Below are 19,961 nucleotides of genomic sequence, written 5' to 3' on the forward strand. Positions count from 1 at the left end.
TATTATTGGAATATCTCCCTTACATCCAGTAAAAGAGGTCAGATCATTTATAAATGTCATTTAAATGATCGCCTACATTACATCGATGATTCTTTGTCACTTTGTTACATCCATCCATACATTTTCTGTACACCCTTGTCCCTAGTGGGGTCAGGAGGAGTGCTGGTGCCTATCTCCAGTGGGACATTTCAGACGAGAGGCGGGGTACACCCTGGACAGGTTGCCAGTCTATCGTAGGACACATTGTCTCTATTTTTCATATATAGTTACTTATTTGCTTTATGGATGTCAGTGGAAATGTATGAAGTTCTAATGAGTTCAATGTCTTCTACATAAAATATTCAATACAGAGAAAAAATAATGATTATGACTTTTTCCATAATTTATCCACCCTGTCTTTGGATAATCTTTGTCTTTGGATAATCTTCTTCTGCATCTCTGTTTTTTGTTAGATTTTTTTGTTTATCTTCTTTCTATTTTATTTGAGCTGCATTTCATTTCATGATATGACTGCTACCCGTTTTCCAGTAACATAAACCAGAGATGGTTCTGGTAGTGGTAGGACTTTTCTTCTGTCACCTACACAACCAATCACAGAGCAGAAAATCACCAATTTAAAGTCAGGCACAAAACATGACAAATAGTCTCCCTATTCTGAATGGTAAGTAGTGGGCACCAACTCTGTATTGACTCTATATAAGCAGGAAACCAACAGAGAACTTTTTATTTTGTTGCTATACACCCCCTTTCTAATGCTACCCTGGGCATCTGCCCATATGGCAAAGTGATTCAGTTGCTCAGGATGATGTAATATGCTGATATAAAGTTTATTCTCTTATAAATGGTGCTACATGCGTGAGGTGAATCCCTATCTGGTCATGCTAATTAAAAGCTAATGATATTCTTTCTACCTCTGCCAGATAGCTTTTGGTGGTGGCAGTATTATTTTGTGGGAGAAAAAAGCTTTCTGGTGAAAAAAGGCTGGTCATCATTAAATTTTTGGCGCATGCTGGTTGAGGAATGAGATGTCTTCCCACAGCAGTGTGTGACCAAGCAGTTGACCAGCATAATGATTAGGTGCATGTTGTTATGGCTGAGCATTAAATTAATAATTTGTCAAACTGCTAGTAATATTTGTATCTTCAAACAGATAACTTCTGTATTATCACTTGTCTACCACACAGCTTATCAGAATCAGGCCACTCATGGAATTATACTATGACTTTTGAGAGAATGATTGGCTTTAAAGAAGATGACTTTTGTGACTCTTCTCCAGAAGCCTTCGGTTTGATTATGAAACATTTTAAATGCCTCAGGCGTCACTCTGGGTCCAAAGTTCATGACAGTTAGAGGACTACAAGTCCAGCCTACCAGGTGGTGAAACATTTACAATGTACCCTTTTTATGGACTTGTTTAAAAGGTGATGGAAACTTCAGATGTTACTGTTTGAAAGGACGTATTGACTCATTCAGAGACAATGGCATGGCAGTTTTGCATGGAATATTTCAGTGAAATATGACAAATGTCCATTGGAGATTAACAGATTTCTGTTGTAGCTGCTGTTCTGGTGGTCAATCTTTCACGCTCATGCCAGTGAAGTGACATCAGCGCCATGTCGCTAGCTCGTAATGTTTCCCCTTACAACACTACTATGACTCCTTGTTCCGGCTTCTACTGTGACATTGCAAAGGCCACATTGCTCCCACGTTGTTTATATACAGCAGAACTCTATTTTGGGTCAAACAAGCACCTATACCACCTTCATTATAGAACTTAAACCCTTGTAAGCTGCATAAAAGCTCCAAGGGAGCCACTTAGGCTCAATCATAATTTGCTCTTTTGGCTTGATTGATAGCGTAAAATGCTCCGACTCTGCGTGGGAGACCAAATTCCCAAAGACTTCAACTGTTCTCTGGAATGAATACAACAAACGAAAGTGTAAACAGAAATTCTTTAACAATTATACAACTGCTAGTTGAGGTGTTCTGGAGGTCATAATGCTCAGAGTCTGAAGTTTTCAGACTCTGAGCATTATGCTGCAAAGCATAGGGTGCCAGCAATAGTGTTTGCCCCAGGGAAATGTTTCATATTTTGCCAAGTTACAGCCACATACTTTGTGGAAGATTGTCGAAACCAAAACCTTTGTGGAAAGAAAGCATTTAAATTTGGTTATAAACAATGTAGGAGGTTAAAAACCTAACATCACACATGCCCTGAGCACATCAATATGCATTAATACACACCTTAGAAACCATCTCATCTCTACCACAAAAGCTAACATTTACAGTCTATAGGATTTCAGCCAATCAGTACTTATGAAATGAATGACACTCCTAGATCGGCTGCTTTGTCAATGGTAGCCAATAGCATGTCAAGTAGCATTGTGCCTCAGTATTTGAGATTCCCACGCTGCATTTCTTTGGAATATTTTTTGTATATAATTTGGAGTTACATTCCATTAAAAAAGTTGCAATCAACATGGGTACATGGATTATAATGAACCAGTAAGTGTCCATATCTACGTCCAATTCAGAATCTATTGTGAGACTTAATATTTTACATATTTGTAACCAAATATGAAATATTCTTTTGGTCAGAGGGATAAAAAGCACATCAAGCCCCAGTCTTTACCTTCATACTTCTGTTGCAGTTGTTCCTCCCCATCATCTGACCATTTCACTACATTTCCTTTATTCGCTCCATCTCCCTCAGCATTTTTTCACCCTCCCCCGACTCCTCCTTACTCTCCTACCCCCCTGCATAGCTGAATGAGTACAAACAGTTCGAAAGTTTACTCCAAAACACTCCAGCGTTCTCTGCTGCGCTGCCACCAAGGGTAACTCTCCTTCCTTGCCAGTTTCAGCGAACAGGAAGAGAGCGTACCTTCAAGGTCACCGGTGTCAGCTGGGACATGTGCGATGACATCCTGCCTTCACTTTGAGCTTCATCGGAAACAAATTTGAAGCGTTTTCCTCGTTGCATTCACAAATCATGAAATGTCTCCAATCTGATTGGCAGCTGATTGACCCTTCGACCTGTTCAAGGGCACTGAAACCTGCTCTGTTAAACTTTAAGGTTTATTGCTTGGAGCGAAAAGGCGAGGCCTCTGACAGCTGAAATGATTCACTTTTTATGCTTTAATTTATGATTAAAATAAAGAAATCCTCAAACAAATAGAGATTTTCCTAGCTGTGTGTGTCTGTGTGTGTCCTCTCCCCAACAGGACACACTGACCTTAGAGAGGAAGAGCTAACCGTTCTGTGGATTACTCCCTCTGCATTCCTCATGTTATCTCTGCTGTGTGCAACAGTTTATCTTAACCTATGTTTCTTTTCTATCTTCAGTGTTTTGGGAGAAAGCCTTTTAGTCTATAAAATGCACCAGTCAGTCACCTCCCGAGGTGGACTTTCACATCTCTTGCTGCTGTTTTATCTTCTTGACTCCCATTTTTTTGTGTGTGTTTCTCTCCTCTGATTGTTCCTGTCTGCAGAGTAAACGGACTCGCACAGACGGCTGTGCCGGTTTTTCTGCGACTGTGGGGGGAAAACTGTGAAGCAACTTTATGAAAAGTGTAATTTAATTAGAGAAAGAGCAGAGAGTAATTATAGCATGGAAAAAATAAGGAAGCCATGAGAACAGAACAGGGAAGTTGAGAAATATTCACCCGTCCTCTTTGCTAACATACGTTTGAGTTGGATCCACTCCCCCACCCCCTATCCCCCTGTTTCTCTCTGCAACTCACCTGTCGAGTTTTGCCTCCCATCCCCCCAAAGCTCCTCCCCCTACAGGGCAGGTAGGACTCCAGCTGCAGATATAAAGGTATGCTAACGCCAAGCAGACCATCTTCTCTGCTCTGGGAGTGAAGAAGACAGCAGGGCCGAGAGTAGCGGTGTGGGAAACGGAAAGAGGCGGAGTGGGGAAGTTTTGAAAACGAGAATTGGATTGACTGCTCTCAGAGCTACTCTGCAATCATGGGGCTTGGAGTGAGTATTCCAACTTTTCCTCCTCTTCTCATGTGCGTGTGTTAGAAAACTTTTGGATTGTGAGGTCATTTTGTAATCTGCTTCTTTTTTTGTGGCAAGTCAATGATTAACACACAAGCTTGTTTGCACAGCAAAGAGGAATACTTTCTGCGCTTCCTCATGGAAAACCAAGACGGAGCCTCAGAGTTGTCTTCCCACATATGCTCGGTCTTATTCTGGGACTTGTTTTTGTCTCACTTTCTCCAATCCAGAAAGGGAAGGATGATTACAAGCCGGCCGCAACGTCGGAACACAATGAAAAGAAGAGCAAGAAGGGGAAACAGAAGAAGGATATGGACGAACTGAAGAAAGAAGTGGATCTGGTGAGTACGCCAACTTTTCTGCTGGTGGAGCCTGTCAGAGCGAGCAGTCGCAGGGATGAACCGTTACGGCTGACACAAACCTCACAGAGTCACATGAGATGTCTGTTTGCTTCATAAAGATTACTGTTTACACTTCTACACATGCAGTCACATGTTATTAAAGAGTTTCCAGCTATAATCAGCCTCTAACACATGCTTAAAATCTTACTTTCCAGTCGTGGACAAAGTAAGGTTAAGAAAGGCGTATAGGTCAGAGGACGGTTGGCCAGTTTCTACTGGTGTCAGCTTTTTTCCCTCAAGTCCTTTCACCAAGGTCAAAGAGGAAGTCAAATTTTAGGAGAGAGTAATTCATTTCACAAAATCATGATACATTTTGAAAGTGTAGTGATGGCGTTTTAAAGAGCAGAGGGAAATTGTTTTGCAAAATAGAGGCATTTCGCCCAAAAAGACCCGACTGTCGTGTCCTTCACAAGGTCAGACCACAAGGAGAAACGGTCACAGTCAGACCACCTGACGCCTCACTCTGTCTCAAGATGTCTCACTTCTTTTGCTTAATTATGAACATACCTTCAAGATTTCCAACAATACTCACAATTTAATAAATTCATCACCACAGTGATCAAGAGTTTGTACATCATCAGGCAAATTTGTCTCATTTAGCTTCACCCAGTGATTGGAACAATTTGCAAAAAAAAAACCCCAAAAAAACTGAAGGTCAGTACACTTAAATCAATACCATCTCAATGAAAACCATAGTTCATGATCAATATACCTTGATATATTACGTGTCTCATAGTATGTTTAGTTAGTATGAATATGATTGTGATTTTTTTTCTGTTCCATTATATTTTTCTGTTTCCTACTGGATGATATTCTGGTTTATACTTGCACAGCATTACAATGCTTGGAACATGTGATCTAAACAGATTGTTGAGAATGAGAATTTGTTCTCAATCAACTAATAAAACCAAAACGTTTTAGATATCAATAGTCAACTAATTAAAGTAGATTTTTAGTCATTTCTAAATGTACTCAAACACCAAAGGTTGTAAACAAAAATAAGTTGATATTTGACTCTTAATGTATTCAATGTGTACAGTTTTTAAAAGCCATTTTGGGTTAGATCATTTGATTAACCCCAACTATGTTTGAACATTAGACATATCTAAATGGAAGGTGCAGTCATTTCTGTTTATTTTACAAAGTGTCCAAGACTAATACTTGCCCAGTGTCTTTCTGCAGGCATTATTCTGAATTATAAGGTAATAAAACTCTCATCTTGGTGACATATTAATGGTTATCGTCCTTTGAACATCTTAACTAGATCTCAAAGTCCTGCCTCAAGCTGAAGGACATCTTAATGTCATGGCAACGCTATCGCCAATCTCCTCTGATCTTTCCAATCTAGCATATCATTCACTGCAATTAACGCCATGCCCCAGCTTTAATGTTCCCTTGGAGATGCAGAAATTCTTTCAGTCCAAATAAACGCTTTAAATGATTTACCGTCATGTATTAGTAATTCCAATGCTTCAGGTCTGATCCGTGGTTAAATAATGGCGGCTTACAGAGCAGCAGTAAAAGCACAGACGGGTCTCTGGAGAAGCACATCCAGCTGACATGTTAATGATTATTGCCCAGTCATACAATTAACTAGAGGTATCAAAGTCCAGTAAAGACAATGGAGGCTATTTCCATAGCAACATTATGCAGCCTTTGATTTGACTACATGTGGCAAAGTCTGAGCAGAAATGATTGATTGCTAAAAATAGAGTGGCTTCATTTATTTAAACAGCAGCAGGAATTTCCAACCCAGGATTTATCTGAGAGCTTGTGGTCAGCCATCCAAATAACATCAAAACGAGGCCGAAACATGAAAGAAGACGAGGCGAGAGATGTCCTCGTTGAGAAGGGGGAAAAAACGCAGCGCTACTTTTGGAGCATGTGATAATATATTGTCCATGGCACATTTGACATGCTTGCTTAGTATAATGCCAAATGTTGATGGGGATGGGAATAACTGTGCAAATGTGCTCATGTTCTTCTTCTTTAGGGAATGTGAGAGGACTTGAGTCATCCAGTAGTCGACAAACAGTTTAAAACTTTAGTGATTGAGTCAATCAGATTGCAGTTCATCCAAGTTACATCGGAAGAATTTTTTTTCATTCACCCGCTGTGGGCGTTATTAAACAAAAAAAAACCTCAGTGTGGGCACATGAATGTGTCAGCCTCTCTGACTGTTCATTTGCAGAAACACTTTGCTTTTTCAATTAGAGAAACCACAGCAACATGAAACTTTTTTCCACATGTTGGTTTAAAATGGAGGATGAGTTGCTATATAAGCCAAAATGATTTGAATGTTCTGTTGTGTTGTTTGCAGTTCATGTTTCACAATCCTCTGCACACTAGTTTTACTCAAATGTTTGACTAATCTTAAAAATCACTGTACGTTCCCTCATGCATCCATAATCTGGATCAGATGGGCAATTCTGTTTTGTCATCTTTATGTTCCCTGGAGGCCACGTCAACACATTCTTTAATCCTCAGAGGAGATAATATCTGCGGTTTTAAAATGACAGGGATTTCAGCCTGTTTGACGCAATGTCTGTCAATCTCATTCTCTCTTCTTTGTGTTTTTTTATTTCTTCCTCTCCCTCCATAGGATGATCACAAACTGACATTGGATGAACTTCACAGAAAATATGGCACAGACCTATCAAGGGTGAGCTCTCTACACACAGGATTTATCAGGATTCACAGTGGTAGATAAGGCCAGAGTACAAGCTTCAGGCAGACAAACACAGCCGTGCCGGAGCAGACTTTCATATAATTATCCTGCAGAGTAGCAATGTGGTGAATGGGCAGAAGATTTACCAAAGTGTCTATTAACCCAAATGATAAAACCTATTTTGCAATGGGATTGTGGCATTGCACAAAAAAGGTAAGCTTTGCAGCTCCTTTTTGATTTCAGGAGACTTTTTATGGTCTTCGTTGTGCAATATACAACTCCACAGAGGCTAAATGCCTGATCATCTGTTAAAACTTGGTCTGTGTGAGTTTTCCTCAAAGCAAAGACTCAATCCATCAGGAACACCATCCTTATTGACTGAGTTGACTATATCTGCTTAGAGAAATGTCTGGTTAGATGTCTTAACCTCACAAGGCTAAATGTGACTTTTGTCAAACCTGAATCTAAATCCACCATCTGGTTAATAGAATACTTTATATCAATCTGCCATAGAGACTTTAAATGCTAATTTCACACTATGTCTGTTTAGGGTCTTTCTGCCTCCAGAGCAAAAGAGATTCTAGCCCGAGATGGTCCAAATGCCCTGACACCTCCCCCAACCACACCCGAATGGGTGAAGTTCTGCAAGCAGGTGAGAGCTAACAACAGACTTGGCACAATTTAAATGGATGCTAATATATTTTTAGATTAGCGTTTGCATGCGGTAGAGATGGTTGTTTGAATGTTGTCTTGGTCTCTCGTCCAGCTGTTTGGTGGTTTCTCTATGCTGCTGTGGATTGGGGCGATCCTCTGCTTCCTCGCTTATGGTATTCAGGCTGCTGCAGAAGATGAACCAGCAAACGATAATGTAAGAAGATTTCTCTTACTGTCCTCGACAGTCATTTCCTGGTCCTCCAGAAACTAAATGACGCGTCCTATCTGTCCTCCTACAGTTGTATTTGGGTATTGTGCTGTCTGCTGTCGTCATCATTACTGGTTGCTTCTCCTATTACCAAGAAGCCAAGAGCTCCAAGATCATGGAGTCCTTTAAGAACCTTGTCCCACAGGTGAGACTTCCTGCTTCCACAGGCCTGTGGCAGCTTGTCGTTACACTAGGTCTTACTTCAAACCTTTCTTTTGTATCATAGCAAGCCCTGGTTGTCCGTGATGGGGAGAAGAAGAGCATCAACGCTGAGGATGTGGTGGCCGGAGATTTGGTGGAAGTGAAGGGTGGAGACAGGATTCCTGCTGATCTCAGGATCATCTCTGCTCATGGCTGCAAGGTTGGTATCATCAGTCTACGTATAGATTACTGGTGGAACAATTATAGGCAACCTTGGTGTATGTACACCACTTCAACTGGTTCTAGAACTAATTAAAAGGTTCAGACATACAGAGAGGGATCGTTGACCAGACCTCTGGCTCCCACAGTACCAGGTTCTCTCTAGTGTTTCAACTCAGGTTTTCTGTTTGGTTTCAGTCCTACTAAAGTTTTACAGTTTTGTTGTAGGGCCAACCATATTTTATTTAAAGTAGTCTAAAAAGCTATTTCAAAATTCCATGGAGTGTAAATATGGACAAGTTTGAGCAAGTATCTATTCTCCAAGGAGGTGAGGAGACTTATATTTTCAATTAAAAGCTCATAAACTCTCTATATATACAGAAATACCTGAGCTGCTTTTATAACACAGAAATTTTCAATTGTCCCAATAACATGGCATAACAAAAACAACTTTATTTTTTGCTTTATTTTTCAGGTGGACAACTCCTCCCTTACTGGTGAATCAGAACCCCAGACCCGATCCCCAGAATTCACCAACGACAATCCGCTGGAGACCAGAAACATTGCTTTTTTCTCCACCAACTGTGTTGAAGGTACTCATGCCCTTAGAAATGTAAAGTGATAAATGTAGGTGGGATATTTTGGGGGATGTGCAGTTTGGAGACATTAAAAAAAATAGCTGGACAATATCCTGAAACTGTAATGTTCCTTCTTGATGTTCAGGAACTGCCAGAGGAATTGTCATCAACACCGGAGACCGAACCGTTATGGGTCGCATTGCCACCTTGGCTTCCAGTCTGGAGGGAGGAAAAACTCCGATTGCCATTGAGATTGAGCACTTTATCCACATCATCACCGGCGTGGCCGTCTTCCTGGGTGTGTCTTTCTTCATCCTCTCCCTCATCCTTGGCTATGGATGGCTGGAGGCCGTCATTTTCCTCATTGGTATCATTGTGGCCAACGTTCCAGAAGGTCTCCTGGCTACCGTCACTGTGAGTCTACAAGTCTTTTCGTCCTCTTATCCAATAATCTTCAAGAATATTCCATCAGTTTTGATCGATCTGGTTTGTTTCCAGGTGTGTCTGACTCTGACTGCCAAGCGTATGGCCAAGAAGAACTGCCTGGTAAAGAACTTGGAAGCTGTGGAGACTCTGGGCTCCACCTCCACCATCTGCTCCGACAAGACCGGCACCCTGACCCAGAACAGGATGACCGTGGCTCACATGTGGTTTGACAACCAGATCCACGAAGCTGACACCACTGAGAACCAGAGTGGCACCTCGTTTGACCGGAGCTCGGCCACCTGGGCGTCTCTGGCCAGGATCGCCGGACTCTGCAACCGAGCCGTCTTCCTGGCCGAGCAGAACAACATTCCCATCCTCAAGGTGAAGAGCTGGTGTAGCATATAGACATCTCTGAGTCTCGTTGTTAACCTGAGTGGCTTTTGTTGAATTATCATTTTCAGCATTATCAGAAATAATATGACAATGTGTAAAGCATGGCAGAGTTATGACTTGGCAAGGGGCTTTTAGGATCCAACAAACTGGTAGAGCAGCCACACTTAACAAGAGAGTGTCATTGGAAGCGCTTAGTGTTATTAAAGTCCAGGAATACCAGTGTGCCTGAGGATATTCTACTTTTATCAGTGATATATAGGGTGGGCCAAAGTTTCCATACATAGAAAAAATAAACATTTTATATTGGACAACCATTTTTATTTTTGTGGGACTCTGTGCAATCGCTGCACGCCTTGGACCACTTCGTGGTTGATCTGCAACATTTCTAGTTTTTTGAAACTTGCAAATAAGTTTTGCCACAGTGTTGTGTGTGATGCTCGTTCCATGTTTTCTGTTAATGTTTCATGCAACCATGCGACTGCTTCCCGAGCCAGCCATCAGTATAATTTCAATTCTTTGCTCTTTTGTCAACGCATCTTCTTGGGTATTTGAAATATAAAAGAAATGTACATTTTACATTCTCCTATGTGACCCACTTATGACCCACCCTCTATTTCAAATTTAGCATTCTTGTCTTGTTCTTGTACTTCAACTCACAGAGAAATGTGGCTGGTGACGCCTCAGAAGCTGCCTTGCTCAAGTGTATTGAGCTGTGCTGCGGTTCTGTTAAGGACATGAGAGAGAAGTACCCCAAGGTCGCTGAGATTCCATTCAACTCAACCAACAAATACCAGGTAAACCATCCCTCAGGTGTAAATTATCTACCTGCTTCACTGTAGCTCTGGTTTCTTCCTTCCTTCTTCCTATCCACCATTCCTTATTTTGGGTTGGTCTATGAGCCAAATAAAATATACTGCTTCTTAGTACTGCATAACAGAATGTGTAAAAATTTAAGTTGATAAAGTGGTTCAGTCTTTTTATTATCATCATCCTGTTTCTGAACATTTTATTTTATAGGCTTTTGCATAAAACATTGGTGGCTCTTGGGTTCAGCTTTTTTCTTCTCCAACAGCTGTCCGTCCACAAGAACACAACTCCTGGAGAAACCAAGCACCTACTGGTGATGAAGGGAGCCCCAGAGAGGATTCTGGACCGCTGCTCCACCATTGTGCTGCAGGGCAAGGAGCAACCTCTGGATGACGAGATGAAGGATGCTTTCCAGAACGCCTACGTGGAGCTGGGAGGTTTAGGAGAGAGAGTTCTCGGTAAAGATCAATTCTGTTGAACAATACAAGGAGAGAGCTGCGCGTTCATATGAACATTTTTGTTTTCTTCAGGTTTCTGCCACTTCCATCTGCCTGACGACCAGTTCCCAGATGGCTTTGCTTTTGATACTGAAGAAGTGAACTTCCCGACTGAGAACCTGTGCTTCATCGGCCTCATGGCCATGATTGACCCACCACGTGCCGCTGTGCCAGACGCTGTGGGCAAATGCAGGAGTGCAGGAATCAAGGTGCTTTCAGTTCTCTTTTTTGACTCAGTTAGGTTGGAAAAAGAGATATAGCTTCAACTTTTCCTTCAATCTCCTTCCTTTCAGGTAATCATGGTGACAGGTGACCATCCAATCACAGCCAAGGCCATCGCTAAAGGTGTTGGCATCATCTCTGAAGGCAATGAGACCGTTGAGGACATTGCCGCCCGCCTGAACGTTCCGATTTCAGAAGTCAACCCCAGGTCAGTCCTCTTATTAATCAATATTCCACTTGTAGTTCTAAAATCAGCAATAATAATCATCAAGTTTAGCACTGCTGGCTATCAAAGCCGCACGAAGCGCGCTTAGCCAAAAAGGCTTTTACAATTAATTCACTGTAAGCCAAATAAATCTGAGTGTGAGTCTGAGCTTGCTGTTTTGCTACTTTGTCAGCAACTTTAGCTTGAGAGACCATCAGTGGAAGTTGAATGCACTTTTCCAATGTTCAACAGATCTTTGAACTTTGAGTTTTAAATCTAAGAAATCAGCTAAATCTGGTTGTGATTTCTCCAACAGGGATGCCAAAGCTTGCGTTGTTCACGGCGGTGAGCTCAAAGACATGACGACAGAACAGATCGACGAGATCTTAAAGCACCACGCAGAAATTGTCTTCGCCAGAACATCGCCCCAGCAGAAGCTGATCATCGTTGAGGGTTGCCAGAGGCAGGTGAGTGTCAGCGGGTCTGAGGCAACGTAGATATCATCACGGATCTATGGGCATGTTTTCACATGCCCAAAGATCACATGATCTTTGGGCATCACATGATCTCCTCTCAATGGCTCCTCTGCAGGGAGCCATTGTGGCTGTGACAGGTGATGGCGTCAACGACTCTCCAGCTCTGAAGAAAGCCGACATCGGCGTCGCCATGGGAATTGCTGGGTCCGACGTGTCCAAGCAGGCAGCTGACATGATCCTGCTGGACGACAACTTTGCCTCCATCGTTACCGGAGTGGAAGAGGGTAAGATGAGCGAAAACATGTAAAGTTAGGTTTTGCTTGTTCCAGCCTGAGAATATTAACCAGGATGTTGGTTGGTCAGGCCGTCTGATCTTTGACAACTTGAAGAAATCCATCGCCTACACTCTGACCAGTAACATCCCTGAGATCTCACCCTTCCTCCTCTTCATCATCGCCAACATCCCTCTGCCTCTGGGCACTGTCACCATCCTCTGTATCGACCTGGGAACAGACATGGTGTGTTCTTTAGGAACTTTGTAGGTTTGAAGAGATCAAGATGCCTGTTTTAGAAGCTACAAGTTTCTTTGTCTCTTCCAGGTTCCCGCCATCTCCCTGGCTTATGAAGCAGCTGAGAGCGACATCATGAAGAGACAGCCCCGAAACCCCAAAACAGACAAACTGGTGAACGAGAGGCTTATTAGCATGGCCTATGGACAAATTGGTAATAACCTGAGTCACCTTGACATATTTGTGAATCTTTATCTACTGAAGGCATAATTTTAATAGCTGTTTTCCTTCTCATTAGGTATGATGCAGGCCACAGCTGGGTTCTTTACATACTTTGTGATCTTGGCTGAAAATGGCTTCCTCCCCATGGACCTGATTGGAATCAGAGTCCTCTGGGATGACAAATTTGTAAATGACCTGGAAGACAGCTATGGACAGCAATGGGTCAGTCTCCTTGATCAAGTTTGTCTGAACAGCCATGGTTTGAGCTCATATTAATTTTCTCCTTCTTTTTTGTGCTCCAGACATACGAGAGAAGAAAGATCGTTGAGTTCACCTGCCACACAGCTTTCTTCACCAGTATTGTGATCGTCCAGTGGGCCGATCTGATCATATGTAAAACCAGGAGGAACTCTATTGTGCAGCAAGGAATGAAGTACGTAGATTTTGCTCCTACTTAAGACTAAAGCCACTGAAATCCAGAGACTAAACACGTAGTCTCTAAGCACATAGTGTCTATGTGTTTAGTCTCATTTGAATAATGATGCTGTTAAATCATTATTAAAAGCAGGATTTTATTAAAAAACGTTTATTAAAATCATGCTTAGGCTTTGTTTCTCTATTACTCGAGGGATCCCACAAGGCTCATTCTTGGCCCTTTGTTGTTTTATCTCTATAAATACTTACTGGCAGTCATTGTCAGGGAACACAATACTATACAAATGACATGTTAGGTGTTTGCTTTACTGCGTAGATGTTATAAAAGTGTGTTGGTATTTTTTTGCAGCTAAAAAAAAGACAAAACAGAGATTACAGCTTTGATGGGTACACTTCTACAGATGCGTTAATATGCTAATAGCGAAGCTTTTACTAAATTTAAAAATGTTAAACGTACTGAGCTTATCGTAAGTTAATTTTTCCTAATTTATAATGCCCTAATTTACTGTATTTTGCAAATGGCTAGTAGACAACAAATAAACAATTGTGGTATACAAAAGATTAATAATTACATGGACAAACTACCAGATGTTTTAATTAAAGAAATCCATGGAAAATTTTTGATAAAAATTGTTTTGAGAGCTTCCTGTCATTCTCCTTGAGGTGGATGTGCAATTTAGCGCTCTAGCATTAGCTTCCCCTAAATACAGTGTTGGTTGATATATAGCATTAGCTTCTTCAAATGCCATGCTGGTAGAGTGCTTCAGGGTTAGTGCAGCTAAGTTAGCAGTGCCCACCACTGGATTGAATTTATTTCTTATTTTAAAAGTAGCATATTTGACTTCATTATCAGTTATGTAACAGCTTTAGCTGGAATATTGCAGACATTTAATAATTATCCTCAGGTCATACCAAAGACCAGAAACTGATTCTTTTAAAACTTAAAAATGGAATAAAACCTTTGGATATGCTATTTTCTCCCAACAGGAACCGCATCCTGATCTTCGGACTCTTTGAGGAGACAGCTCTGGCTGCTTTCCTGTCATACTGTCCAGGCATGGATGTGGCCCTCAGAATGTACCCTCTTAAGTGAGTAAAACACACACACACACACACTTTGTTTCAATCAAGCATTCTTCTGCATTTATGGCTTCATCCATTTCCCTGTTCTTAATTACAATTTGTTATGAAGTCTGATCACTAATAATGCTGTTTTTCAGGAAAATCAATGGAAAAATCCATGCTTGTTTTCCAGGGCTGGATTTTAACTAAGAGTAGTGGCTATTATGTCTTGGCTCCAGTAATTTTCACTTCTGAGGCAGGATGAAGAGCTTTAGTTCTAATGAGATCCTTTGAGGAAAAACAGAAAGCAGGGAGAACACATCAGGCTCAATAACTCATGACTCCTTCATATTATTTAGCATCTTTCTTCCTTCCTCTTATCTTTCTGCTGGAACAAACTCTGATCTGTGCTTTGTTGTTTTTTTGTCACATTCTGGTTTTAATTTTCACTCTCCATCTGTAATACCTCAGGCCTGCTTGGTGGTTCTGTGCCTTCCCATACTCCTTCCTCATCTTCCTCTATGATGAAGTTAGAAGATATATCCTCAGACGCAGCCCAGGAGGTAAGACCTTTAGTTTTCATACTTACACAAACCCTCAGTATGAGGAGAAACTGGTTACCTTCTAGTCCTGGCTCTAGTTGTGTCTAATATTGCAGCCATAATGGCAAACACACAAGTAAACTTCAGCAGATGGCGGCAGCCCCCTGTGGGAGTTGAACCCTCAACCCGGCCATTGTTAGTGCCCTCTTCCATTCACAAGGCTCAGTAGGAACTGTATGCAGGGCCTGGTTCTGATTCAGCTGCTTCTTTTACTGCTTTCTTTGTTTGTTTGACAGAGGCGCTACATCTGAGCCCCACGGCTCTGATCATTGTGCACCGCTAGCCTCTCACATCAGCACATCAAAATAAGTCCAGCTGACAGAGCATCCTGCTGCAGCTGTGGTTGTTTACTCCTGCAGGACCTTTAGCTTTAACAATCTTTCCTGTTTTTGCTGAAGAGACGCATCCCCACAGCATGACACTGCCACCACCATACTGCCAAAAAGTTCCATGTTCCTCTTATCCTGCCAGTGTGTCTTCTTTTGCAATTGTTTTCTTCAGAAGGCTATACTCAATTTTATTTCAGGATTTCAGAGTAGAAGGGGTGATTGCACAGTACAGACTTTGAACTGTGTACAAAGTCCTATCCTGAGCTGGATAGGAAGCTCTGACCAGCTTCCTATCCATGCTGAGGAAAAGCATGGAGAGGATCTAATAGGATTTATTGTTTGGATCTATCACAAAAAGTAAAAAAAAATAGAAATACAAACAGTTATCAGCAGGTACCAAGCCCCACCCATACAAATATGTTTGACCCTGATCCCGCCCCCCGCCCCGCCTCTTGCCCTGTGTCCCAATAGCTTTGCGTTACTAGGTTAACGACTTGGGGTTCTTTTAACTAGTCACTTGTTCTCCATTGGAACGCAGTAATTTTGCCTATGAGTGGTACTGTAAAGAAATCAGCCTGAGATTTCTTGTTGTGGCATGACTGAATTTGGAAAAGTTATACCGATGTGAATGTTTATATTATTTTGAAGCATCTTTGTATATGATGGAGCAGTTGTTGCTCTCATAAAAGCACAAATCATTAAAACCGAATCAACAAATTAAGATAAAATGTGGATTTAGGGCATATTCTAATCTCTATAAATGTCTTCCTCTTTTCCATTATGTATTTAGATGAGGTCAGACCCATCTAGTCATGTCCTTTCTAAATAATGATCAATATTTTACTTGCTGTATTGTAAAAAAAGGCCAAAGTGTCTCCTGTTCCTCAAGGATATTATCATCTTAAAAGTCTGACGACATTGCCTCTAATTTAGGATAATTTTTTCTTCCTAGTAAGGTTTTTATTCTTTAACTCACTGACATACCACATCAAGGATCATACAAGTTTTACAGTCAGAGGCTGGCCAACAGGGACTGTAAAACTTGTATAATTTGAAGGCCAAACAAAGTTTAGTTAATTGTGTCTACTCTATTTGTAGGTTGGGTGGAGCTGGAGACATACTACTGAGTCGGGCCAGAAGAAAAAGAAAACTCATATTTCATCATTTATTTGCTGCAATGTTACATATTTGTTTGAAACGCCACAGCCAACAAGCACAAAGGGAAAAAGCATGGATAAATTAAGAGTCTCTTAATTTATTTGTTGTTCCAATAAAACGTGTCCTTAACTAAACTCTGAAGTCACTCGTCTTTTTGTTCCATCCATCCATCAGTTTATTGATTTATCCATCTGTCCATATTTATTATTTAAAAGTTTCAAAGTTTGCATATTTGAGTCTGGAACAGATTCTTTTCATAAATGTGTTCAAAATGTTCTTTTGTCCATTTATCTTTCTCCTCCATGGCCTGTCGGCAGAGAGTGTGTCTGTTTGTGTCTATTATCTGAAGGGCCAGTGTGCCACAATGGTGTTTGTAATGGATTGCTCATTTGACCGCGAATGCAAAGAGGCCCCTGAGTGAAAATGAAGTGAGCCCGCTGTTGGCTATCTCCTCCTGTGTTTACCATGCTCATTATGAACGCCCCTCTCCTCCTCTTCACCTACACAGATAGTATTCCATCATCATACCAACCTGCCAGCAGATGGTTGGCCTCACTGTTCACATACTTGAGGGGAAAACACTTGAGCCATTACGATGAGTATCCCTCAAAACCGTTCAGATTTCCATTTGTGGAAGATGGAATATTCCCAGCAGCCAATCAGATTTCTCTCCCTCACTGGAGAGGGAGCTGCTGCAAGACGGGCAAGAAGAATCTGCAGACAAAAGGATGGAGGGATGCGGAGGAAAACAGGCGGAAGGGAGAGAATGAGGTTGATGGATGGTGAAGGAAGCAAGTCGATGTGATAAAGAGGAAGGGAAGAAGTGGGAGCAGGAGATCAGCAGATTTATTGGCTTCTCTAGTTTCCTCAATTTTCTCAATGTGGAGTGAAATCACAAAACGCAGCTCTTGGATTTATCTTCTCTCATTTTGAAGGAAAACGATTGCAGACACCAACATTATCATTCCTCCACCCCAACCTAGCCCCCCTCCCCCCCGCTCCTCATAATCCCCGCCTCGCCCCCACTGAACGTGCTTGTTGCCATCGCAACCCTATTTGAGAATTCACTCTCTCTCCTCTCTTGAACATCTAAATAAAATCTGGGCCATTTATAGAAGAACGCCGGCGACACGTGCTACAGTTACGCCACATGCTTGACTACCCAAAAACAGAAAGGTTTCTTTACGTCTGCATGCAGATGCATGTAGGTGAGCCTGTGCACACAATGCAGTCGCATCTCTGGTGCGTGTCCATCTGTCTTTCAGGCCCACCTGTTGTTTTATGTGTTTACTCCTGCTTTTTCTGCGCAGAACCAAAGAAATCAGCATGTCTGCAGAAAACAGAAGCAGTGAAGTCTTCCTTTGGACGTTTGATCTATCTTTGGTTTATCTTGTCAAGCTCTTCAAGGCTGCCTGACTACATGTGAGAGAGGCCGATGCTGAGTGGCACGTCTTCCCATCAGGAGACAATAGCACTGTGGCAGTGGGCTCGACCTGTCCAAGAAGGTCACTTGTCAGAAGTAGTAGGCAGGAGTGGATGGCGATGCAAGATTTGCTTGGCAATTTCAAAAAATAACTGTAGAGTTCAAGAAGTTTGCCGCTAGCCATGCAAAATGCAACAAGTGACAGAATGTGTCTTGTTTCAGGCTTACAGCAGATCCAGGGATGAAAGCCTAAATCTCTCATTTGTACTGAGGGATCAAACGATTTAAGAGCTTCTGGAACACATGCAAATAGCTACAAGGGCATTGCTGCTGCCTTGCTGTACCGTACTACAGAACAAACCAGTTGATTATCAATGTGTCCCCTCAACATGGATCCTTTAACCACTGTAGAGAGGGTCCTCGGGTCAGGTATACTACAGCTATTTGCAATGTGTTAAAGGGTCGCAAAGAGAAGGACACGTTCAGGGGACTCTAGAGCTAATAGGAGCCTATAGAAAGCAATATTACCTACTGGCTAAGAAACACTGAGTGGTGCGTCTTCTGTGTTTCAGGGCTAAGTCTGCCTTACCCACTCTGGATTTAGAAGCTGAGAGGTTGCAGAAGTTAGTTGCCCGCTATCAGCACACAACAACCTTGTCAAAGCAGCAGGGGGAAGGAGGTGTCTGCGCACCCAGCTGTTCGGCCGGGAGAGGTGTATGCATGGTGACAGTGTTTTGGCTGAACTGTCTTCCTGGCAGTTTTTTTTTACCTATTCTAGTTTTAATATAATCCTGAGAGAATTTTGTTGTCAGCAGAAGAGAAGCAGTTGTTCTGTTTGATAAACAGCAACCATAGCCCACCTTTAGACCAATCGCACTCATTGGTCATTCAGAAATGTCTTTGTGGCATTGTTTCCGCATGGTCTCTGAAGAATTTCTCAGATTCCTGTCCTTATCGCCATAATAACAGCTCTTTCAGCTACATATTCATAATTCTCTCCATTTTCCATTCCTCCAATTGCAAAGATGCTCTGGTGCTAGAGACCTGTAGACTGTGGAGGCCACTGGTTACTGAAAACAATTTGAGAGGATCACACATTAAGGGATGAAAATAGCCAGTAACTACACTCAGGCATTCAAAAAATACTCAGCAGTATTTTTTGAATACTGCTGAGTATTCAAGCAGTATTCAGCTGCTACCAAGTGGCTTGAGGTGTATCAAACATTATTGTCCAGGGATTTTTAGCCACACAAGTGTTCCCCTAGTCTGATGCACAGTTTTTGACTCCTCATCTTTACCACATTTAGATGCCTGAACATATGGAGTTGCTTCTGCTGTGTGGTTGGTTGATATGATAACTGTGTTAACGAGAAATTAAATTGGTTTACCTACCAAAAAGAGACAGGTAAGTGTAGATTTAATGAATGTGTCTTGAAATTTGGGGTTCTGTAACATCTTAGGACCAGACCATTATGGTTAGCAAAAAACACTCATTGTCTGCTCCATAAAACATAGCAAAAACAACAATGAATGTTTAACCTACTTAGAGATACTTAAAATATTTAGAATGTTTTTACTACGAAATAAGTGTCATTGTTTTGTGTACAACTCCCATCTTTGTGTAAACAGTTTGGGAATGGCCACTTCCTGTTCCAACATGTCTGCGCACCAATGCACAAAGCAAGGTCCATAGACATTTTTTTATCTTAAATTACATATTTAGTGTTGTGCATGGTTGTGTATCTTTGTGATGCTCTGCGACAGACTGGCAACCTGTCCAGGGTGACCCCGCCTCTCGCCCGGAAGGTTAGCTGGAGATAGGCACCAGCAACCCTCCCGACCCCACTATGGGACAAGGGTGTAAAGAAAATGGATGGATGGACATATTTAGTGTTTCCATCCATAGTGCATGCTTAGTACTTGAACCTTCATATTTAAAACTACAGATCTAAATCTAAATTTTTTAAACTTTTGCATGTTTTGCATGTATTAAATTGAAATGCAGGTCATTGTTTTACATTTTTGTCATGAAAGTTATTGGTATAAATATGGATATATAAAAATGGTTTAATTTACTTTTTATGGGTAAAATAATAAAAACAAAGTCACCAACAAAACATCTGTCAGTTATTTTGTTCCTAGACATCCACCTCATTCAGTGACCATCTAGAATGTAGAATGTAGTTTAGAATGTAGATCTACATTCTAAACTTCTGCAGTTTTTGTCATATATCTCGGATGTTTCCATATATGGGCAATGA

The 19,961-nt window shown here is 41.5% G+C and overlaps 1 protein-coding gene across 1 annotated transcript; it reads left to right on the forward strand.

The window, feature by feature from the left end:
* Positions 1–209: 209 nt before the first annotated feature.
* LOC103473276 (sodium/potassium-transporting ATPase subunit alpha-1) lies at positions 210–16,411 on the forward strand. Its single transcript, XM_008423384.2, has 23 exons — positions 210–3,984; positions 4,236–4,346; positions 7,009–7,068; positions 7,625–7,726; positions 7,841–7,942; positions 8,028–8,141; positions 8,223–8,357; positions 8,832–8,949; positions 9,080–9,348; positions 9,433–9,741; positions 10,413–10,547; positions 10,826–11,018; positions 11,091–11,266; positions 11,351–11,487; positions 11,801–11,951; positions 12,076–12,244; positions 12,324–12,478; positions 12,560–12,683; positions 12,768–12,913; positions 12,994–13,124; positions 14,114–14,215; positions 14,660–14,751; positions 16,218–16,411. Exons 1-23 carry the CDS (start codon positions 3,973–3,975, stop codon positions 16,244–16,246), a joined length of 3,072 nt encoding a protein of 1,023 aa, XP_008421606.1. The 5' UTR covers positions 210–3,972; the 3' UTR covers positions 16,247–16,411.
* The last annotated feature ends 3,550 nt before the right edge of the window (positions 16,412–19,961 follow it).

This window comes from Poecilia reticulata, linkage group LG2, assembly GCF_000633615.1.
Source record: "Poecilia reticulata strain Guanapo linkage group LG2, Guppy_female_1.0+MT, whole genome shotgun sequence".
In the NCBI taxonomy this organism is placed as follows: domain Eukaryota; kingdom Metazoa; phylum Chordata; class Actinopteri; order Cyprinodontiformes; family Poeciliidae; genus Poecilia; species Poecilia reticulata.